The 9,075-nt window shown below is 37.4% G+C and overlaps 1 protein-coding gene across 1 annotated transcript in view; it reads left to right on the top strand.

Annotated features, from left to right (window-relative positions):
• Window positions 1-9,075, top strand: part of GPLD1 (glycosylphosphatidylinositol specific phospholipase D1) — an 85,853-nt gene that overhangs the window by 36,759 nt on the left and 40,019 nt on the right. Inside the window, exon 4 of the mRNA XM_089918415.1 lies at window positions 1,288-1,343. Coding sequence (XP_089774541.1) covers window positions 1,288-1,343 — 56 coding nt within the window. The remainder of the gene's footprint in view (window positions 1-1,287; window positions 1,344-9,075) is intronic.

Genomic DNA, 9,075 nt, shown 5'->3' with positions numbered 1-9,075 from the left:
TTCTTAATGAATTCTAACTTATTTTGCACATCTAAGTTCTCTGAAAATGAAATTGCTGAAGTTATAGCAGTGGGCCAAAGAGGAACAAATATAAGTGGGAATATTCAAGTTTTTAATCTTTGGATTTTAAAAATTAGACATGAAATCTAAAAATTTTTAAAAATCAGATAATTATGTTTCTTCAGTAGTTGCAAAACAAAGGTGCTAATAATATGTTAATATATATTAATCTAATATATGTTCAGTATAAAACATGTAATAAAAAATAATAAACATGTTTATGTGGACGTAATTAAAGGCAACTCCTAATCCGCACACTGAGTATTTTTCTATAAAAGGCGATTAAAACAACACTTATTTACTAATAACTTGGATTTCATAAATATCCTGGTTCTTGTTTTCACCTCTTATGTAGGGCCTGTGTGGATGGTTGACATTTATGTGAGTTAATTATTAGAATTGGCCTCATTCAGTGATTTGGGTTTATAAATCACTGGAATCCTATATACAGGTTATTTGTGGGCTGTGACCTTGTCTCTCTTATGGTATAAATGCTTATAATATGGTAGTGGCTATATTTTTGTTGTATGAATTAAAAAAAAAATTGGATGTGACTTCCAGTAGAAATAAGGTATCACCTCTGAATGTCTCTTCATAATTAGTGTTCGTTGATTCTAAGGAGATTCAGGGTGTGGGTGCACGTATCTTTTGGGTGTGGGCGTGTGGGTGGAGCAGGTGGCTTTTTGAGACTTTTGTCCTTCTGAAGTAGTCCAGTGATGAGGAAACACTTAAGGGATGCTGATTCAGTCCATGGTTTAGGCCCTGTATTGTATTTCCTACTTGGGTTTATCTACCCCAGTGGGCTGCAAAATATGGTGATGACAACTTCTGTTTATTGAGTTCCTGCCATGTGTCAGCCATGAGCTCCTCACTTAGCGTTTATTTTCTGTGATTCTCTTAACCTGTAAGGTAGATATTATTTACTTAATTTTACATAGGTGGGAACCGAGGCCTGGAGAGGTTAAGTAATTTACCCAAGGTCATAAGAGCTAGTTAAGCAGAAACGTTAAATCATCATGCAATTTTGATTTGTATTATAACAATATAAATATTGTTTGAATCTAATTATAGCTAATGAAAATTACTAGTACAAAGTTAACTTTCATTTCCCGCTTCCTTGACAGTTACAACCACAAAATTATATATTTTCCTTTTAAAATGATCTCTAGGAAGTTCTGTTTTCAGTTATAGTTGAATTTAATTGATTTATGTATTTATTTCTCTCAGGTCACAGAGCTCTGGAGTTTCTTCACCTTCAGGATAGGACTGTTAACTACAAAGAGGTAAGAAGTTTGATTTTTTTTTTTTTTCTTCCTTGGGCATTAACTTTCTCTCATAGGTGACAAACAAAGGTCCTAACAGATATTGAAATAGTAATTTTAAGAGTCATTTATATATCTTTATAAAACATTAATATTTGGGGTTATATGTCTCCTCTAGCACAACTTGAACATATATAATTTAAATAATATCATTGAAATATTTTCATTATATTAATGATAGTTTGAAAAATATTTGAGAGCATTTAAATTTAAATCTTATTTGTTCTTATAAAGAAAGGTTGCACCTAAGATGAGCCATTTATTTTCCACCACTTATCTCTGTGTGCTGTATAAAAATTGCATCACCGTGAGAAGAAGGAAGTATTTATTGAGAAGTATGCCTTGAGATAATCCTTCCAATTTTTCTGCCTACTGTATTCTTGGTAGGACTAGCTGATGGCTCACCTTTAACCATCCTCAAATTAGTTGAACCCATTCTGACCCTATACACTATTTCTAGTCCTATAGCTAAATAAAACTTTGTGACAAAGATGATTCTTAAATATTACCTTTGAGAGAAATGGTTAAATTCCCTCGTGACATCAGAATTGGATCAAATTATTTACCAGTGAGTCTTGACAATCCAGTATGGAAATCAGTATGGTTAAAAACAACAACAGAACTGAAATCTAGCATCATCCATAAATCACTTTTAGTCATTAGTTTCAACTTCCTTATTCACCAATTTAACAGGCCCTCTAGGAAAAAAAACAGCATTTATATTTGATTGTCATCTTCCTTGACCCTGATAGAAAGTCGACAGGAAAGAGGAGAAGCAAGAATCTAATTCATGGTGTGAACAATCAATCCTGAGCAGAGTGATTTTCTAGTAGAGGCATTCAAGCTCCTATCACTAACTTATAGCATGTTAAATGGACACACATACTTCCCCTCAGCATTGGTCCTAATCCAAATACTGATGTCATCATTGGAAATGTCCTGAGGACACACACCTCCCCCTTTTAACTTATGAAGACAGTTAGGGATTACTTTACCTTTTATCATGTTGTCAAAAAATTCCTTTTCAAGGGTTGGTGATCTATTTTATATCTCCATATGTGGGAATCTTTGGAGTTTCTCTTTCTCCCTACTAAAACCTGCTCTTTGGTGACTGCTGGACTCATTGGTCCAGTTTGGTGAAAGGATAGAGAGGGAGGTTACCCAAAGGATGCCAGACAGACCCCCACAGGCTGGCAGTATCTCAGCAAGCCCTGCACATTCGGGGTCTGAGTTTTGTTGGTTCTGGGATTATCATTTGCTGATACATCCAGAGGTGACTACATTTTAATGACTTTGACTTACCCTAATCAAGTTAATAAGAGACTAATGCATAAAGCTGAGAAAACCAGCTTATTAAGTTATAAGAACTGTAAGAACCAAGTGTACCTCACATTGGTGGTCATTATTGCCCTGATTTTATTCTCTTTCTACAACAATAAACAGAATGTGGTATGTTAACCAGGAAACCAAAACAATGGTATTTGGTTGCTTGCTTTCCTCTCTTTGCTCTGCTCCTCCCTCACTGCCCATAGAATAGATTTCGTCTTTTCTAATTATAAAACTAATAGAAACTCATTGTAAAAAATAAAAAAAAAATCTTAGAAATAACCAATGTTAACATTTTGCTTTAAATCATGCCAGGCATTTTCTCTGCATTTATTAGCACTTTCTCTCTTTTTTTAAACTACACATTATTTTGTAAACTTGCCTTTTTTGTCATTTACCATATCAGAGATATAGTCATATATCTGTTCATGTCCATATCAATAGACATCTTCAGAATAATTTTAAACCATTACATACTTTTCTGTACCATAATTCATTTAACCAGTTCCTTATGTTAACTTTTTATTTTGAAATAATTTAAAACTGATAGAAAAATTGAAAAAATTAGACAAATAATTCTTGTATGCCTTTTACCCAATTTCCCCAGTTGTCGATAACTTATCCTATTTGCCTTTTGAGCCTCTGTATACGTATTGATTTTCCCCTGAGCCATTTGAGAGTTAGTTGCTGACGTGGTAATCATTACCCTTCAACACACCCTTGTGTACAGTAATTCCCCTCATCCTCGGGGGATACATCCCAAGACTTTCAGTGGATGCCTGAAACCGTGGATAGTACCGAACCTCATATATACTGCATTTTCCTATACATATGTTCATACTTATGATAAAAAGCTTAATTTATGAATTAGGCACAGTAAGAGAAACAACAATGACTAATAATAAAGTAGAACAATTATAACAGTATACTATAATAAAATTATGTGAATATGGTCTTTCTATCAAAATATTGTACAAATTTAATGTCTTTTCCATTTTACCTAAGCACTTAATCACACACTGTGGCTGTAACTTTTACAGTTTGAGGTGCAGCAGCAAAATTCACACAAATTTCCTTTTCCTTCTTCACAATTTCATGGCTAGAAGGTTTGTTCTTACTGTACAGTAGTTCTTCCTGTATATCTTGCTGTATATCAAACTCATCATACACTTTCTTTCCTTATTAAGTCTACAGTGTTCACCTTTTCACTTAAAGGAAGCACTTTACAGCTTCTCTTCAGCATATCCAAATTGCCAGCATCAGTATTCTTGTGCTTTGGGGCCATTATTGAGAAAGATAAGAGCTGCTTGAACCCAAGCACTGCACTACCTTGATAGTAGATCTAATAGTGGAGACAAATGGGCAGGATACACTGGACAAAGGGATGATTCACGTTCCAGGCAGACAGAGCAGGATGGCTCGAGATTTCATCATGATACTCAGAATGGCGCCCAATTTTAAAACTATGAATTTTTTATTTCTGGAATTTTCCATTTAATATTTTTGAACCATGGGTAACTGAAACCAAGGAAAGCAAAACCATGGATAAGGAGAGACTATATTTCCTAAAAACAAGGACACCATGTATATACATATACATATATATAACTACTATATGTATCTATATAACTACAGTATAATAATCACAATCAGGAAATCAACATTGAAATAACACTATCACCCAATCCTCAGGCTCTTACAAATGTCACCAGTTGTCTCAATATACTTTATGGTTCCAGGAGCATGTGTTTAGTTGTCTGATCTCCTCCAACATGTAACAGTTCCTCAGGCCTACCTTGTCTTTATTGTCCTCAATAGTTTGAAAAAGTACAGTCTAGTAACTCCGTAGAATGCACCTTCATTTGGTTTTGTCTGATGGTTCCTCATGATCAGACTCTCCTGCAGGTTATTTTTGGGCAGAAATATTATAGACCATTGAAGTGATGCTGTATTCTTCTCATTGCCTCTTACCAGAAGGCACATGATGTCAACTTGTACCATTTCTGAACTTTTATTTCAGCTATTGTATTTTTCAGTTCTATAATTTCCATTCAGTTCTTCTTTATATCTTCTATTTCTTTGACTCTTTTGTTTGTTTCAACTGTGTTCGTAATTGTTCACTGAAGCATTTTTATGATGGCTGCTTTAAAATATTTGGCAGATAATTGGAAACATTCTGCCATCTCAATGCTGGCATCTACTGATTATCTCTTTTCATTCCTTTTGACATCTTTCTAGTTCTTGGTATGATGAATGATCTTTGATTGAAACCTGGACATCTTAGGTATTAGGTTATGAGACTCTGGATCTTATTTAAACTTCCTGTTTTAGTTGTCTTCTTCTGATACCACTCAGGTCGGGGAAGGGGTCAGGGGACAATGCCTCCTAACTGCCAGCTGGGGTTAGAATTCAAGGCTCCCCACTGGGCCTGCCCTGATGCCTCTCTGGCCAGGAGGGGTAGGAGTGCCTAATTGCCACTCCTCACCATGGCCTCTACTGATGTCAGAAGGCAGAGGTGGCCTCTTATTGCTGGCTGGAGGTGGATGTCCTGACTTCTCCTGGGCTTTTTCTAACACTGCCCCCCTCCCCAGTGGGGATGTGGAGAGATTCCTTGTTACTGCCAGTTGGGATTGGATGCCTAGGCTCTCCTCATGGTCTCACTGACATCAAAGGGTAGGGGTAGGGGGCAGGATGGGAGGGATGAAAGTCCTGGCTCCCTCCTTAGCCTTTTCTGATACCACTGAAGTTGGGGTGCTGGGGCACCTTACTGCAGCCTGGTGAGGGGATAAGTCTAGGCTCCCCACTAGACCTTAGCTGGTGGTGAGGAAGGGTGGGACCACAGGTTTTTCCTGTGATGTTTACCTAGAGTAGAAAGGTTATTGTGTAGAAGTCCTCTGTCTTGCTAGGCTGTCCGTTTCCTGATTCTCTGGCTAGAGAGCAGGCTTTTGTTGTGGCATTGTTTTGTTCTGTCTCTACGCATTGGAGTTTCTTGGTGGCTGGCTTTTCCATTATCCAGTTTGGGATATATGAAGTAAAAAGAAAATCCACAGAACTCACCACAGTGTTATTCTTCAGGTCCTGAGTTTCTTAGCCAATCTGCATACTTATCTCCACCTTTAGTCATCTTATATTCGTTCTGAATACAATGCCCAGGGTTTGAGTTGTATTTAGCAAGAAGGATAGGGAAAAGTACACCCACTTCTGGAAGCAGAAGTCCTATTGATGTTAATTTTATCACTTGGTTAAGATGGTGTCTGCCACATTTTTATATTGGAAAGTTAATAAATATTTTCTACTTTTTAAATTAATTAGTAAGTAAATATTTTGTGAGGAGATATATTGAAGTAATGTAAATATCCTGTTTCTCCTCAAACTTTTTTAGCATCCATTGCTTATTCTTGCCTGAAATAATTTTGATGGTTGCCAAATTGTTTATCTGATTCCATCATTCCTTCTACATTTATTAGTTAGCATTCTGCTGTAAGGTAGAGCTTTTCCTTATTCCCCATTTATCTATTTCTTTATATTCGTATACAGTCATGGATTCCTATTTTATTCAGTGGTTTATATCACATTACTAACATTATTTATCTTGATGCTCAAACTGTCCCAGATTTCACTTGAAGTTGGCTTTTGTGTCTGTCTCTTTACCTATTTAAAACCCTGAGTTCACACAAAAACATCTCCAGTTCAACCCATCAGCACAGGATTTATTCTAGCTTTCTCCATGTGTGTATCTGTAGCTCCTTTCTCCAACAGTGAGAAACCTGGCCTCCATCATCCTCAATATATATTCTTACACGCTAGATCTCCTTGTATGTGATCCATTACCTGGCAAATCCCTTCAGCCCTGGCCCTGCTATAGTTGAATCCCCTTGGCCCAGAAACAAATAAAAAAAAAAGAAGGAAAAAACAGGGAAGATATACATGACCAAGAAAGGGTTAATATCCTTAATTTTTCATGTATTTCATTGAAATTTCTTTATATTCAGATTTGGAAATGGATTCACTTTTATGGTCTATTTTTTAAAATTATTTTTTCATTTTTGCCAATTTCATATGTGAAAATGGTATTTTGTTATTGGTTTAATAGACATTTAAACGATTGATTTACTATTAATGAGGTTAAATATATTTCAAGTGTCTATTGACTATTTCTATTGCCTCTTCTGTGAATTGCGTATGTCTTTTTTTTTTTCATAACTTTATTTTATTTTTGGCTGCTTTGGGTCTTCGTTGCTGCGTGCGAACTTTCTCTAATTGGGGCGAGCGGGGGCTGTTCTTCATGGCGGCGCGCGGGCTTCTCACTGCGGTGGCTTCTCTTTGTTTCGGAGCGTGGGCTCTAGGCATGTGGGCTTCAGTAGTTGTGGTACATGGGCTTAGTTTGCTCCACAGCATGTGGGATCTTCCAGGACCAGGGCTCAAACCCATGTCGCCTGCATTGGCAGGAGGATTCTTAACCACTGCGCCACCAGGGAAGCCCTTCCCTGTGTATTTTGCTCATTTTTCTATTACGATACTAATCTTGATGTGGAGAATGGCTTATTTATTAAAGATAGTAGCCTGTCATGTGTCAAGTGATTCTTGTGGTTATTTATTTTTCTCTTAAATTTGTTTCTGATGCTTTTAACCATGCAGAAACATTTAAATTTTTGTGTAGTTAAGTGCGTCATCTTTTGTGGTTTCTGCCTGTATGTTTTCCTTAGAAATATCATTCCCACTCTGAGATTAAACAAATATTCACTTAAGATGTGTCTTGTTAATTTCATGGCTCTATTTTTGACATTTAACTCTCTAATTCATCTTGTATCATTTTGACATAAAGCATGATAGTGATCCAGTGACCTGTTGTTGGTAATGTCAACTTCAAGTCAGCGTCACCTAGGCTAAGTATGGATTCCCTGCAAAAATGGAATACTCATTGCCATGGGATTGTGCTAACACAATTGTTGATTACTCCGTCCTTTATTCATCTCTATCATGCATTAAATTATTATCTATGCTTGAGTCTGTTTCTTTACTCTTCTGTTTCATTGATCTGTCTCTTTTGGTTCTGATATCATACTGTTTTAATTTCTGTAGCTTAAAAATACATTTTTATATCTGAAGGATACCTCCTCCCTCTGTACTTTTTTTCCCCCTAGCAGTTTCTTGACTATTTTTCTGACACCTTTACTTTTTTTTTTTTTGACACCTTTACTTTTAAAAATTTACTTTAGAATTATTTTTCCCTGTTAAATGACACAGCCTCACTGGGAGATGCAGATTCAACAAGTCTTAATGCATATAAAGTGAAAAACAGTGGCTGGAAGGTAAATATTCAATAAGGTTAATTATTACTTTTAAGTGGCAAAAGTCCAACTCCAGCTATCTTTAGAAAAGAAGGAGACTTTATGGGTTCATGTAACTGATAGACTTGGGAAAGAGCTGGACCAAGAGGTCTAGATGTTGCTCTCTCTCCTAGTGGAAGACACTGGCCATCCAGGACTCAACCTCTAAGTTTAAAATCCCTGATGAGAGGAAGGTATCTTCCCCACAGCTCTAGCTGAGAAGTCTTGGGGAAAGTTCTAGCTGAAGTAGCTTCCATCAAATGTGCAGCTCTGAGCCAAGCACTGTAGTGGGAGTGGATATGCTGGCCTTGTACCCCTATGGTCAGCCTTACTGATCAGTATGGAAGAGATTCTATCTTTAGAAGACTGGGGATGAGACACTGCTTGAAAAAGCAAAAACAAAAAGTAGATGATACTATATTTCCTTATGTTTTAAGTTCTTTGAGGTACTTCTTTGTTGCTTTCATATATAGCCTATGTTATTAGTAAGTCTCTACTGAAAAATTAAAAAGTTGGAGTGCCAGACTTCTACTTTGCCCATGGTGTCAGAGTTCATTTGCAGATCATGGAAACCCCTCTGGCTAGCGTATGCTGAGAGGGGCATAAGACCATGTATTAGGGGATTCAGTGCTGATAAACTGTGAGAAATGGAGGAGCAAGCTCTAAGCTGAGTGTCCAGAATGGATTCCCAGGAAAACACGCAGAACTGGCCTGCCAGGACCACCATGCAATCAGACAGCCACTGTCCCATTCACTAGCTCCACGTCCAGCTGTCTCCTGTGTGGTTTGGAAAGGAAGAAGCCACCACCTTGACTGTTGGCTCTGGGGTCTCATCACCTCAGCCACCCTCCATACAAGCAAAATAGATGCCCTGCACTCTGCCTGTGATCACCTGGGCCCCCTCCACCTTTGCTGTGGAAAGGCCAAGCACTTCCTTGCTGGCTGAAGGAGCAAAAGGGGGAGAAGTGGGCTCCTCGGTAGAGGCTGGGAAATGTACTCTTCATTTTCTAGACTCTGGCGTGCGTCTGGGCACAGCC

Source organism: Delphinapterus leucas, chromosome 10 (assembly GCF_059928025.1).
Source record: "Delphinapterus leucas isolate spDelLeu-1000000601 "Yukka" chromosome 10, BTC_Dleu_Yukka2, whole genome shotgun sequence".
Lineage (NCBI taxonomy): Eukaryota > Metazoa > Chordata > Mammalia > Artiodactyla > Monodontidae > Delphinapterus > Delphinapterus leucas.
Note: the sequence above shows the minus strand (reverse complement) of the source record. Positions and strands in the feature narration are given on the sequence as shown.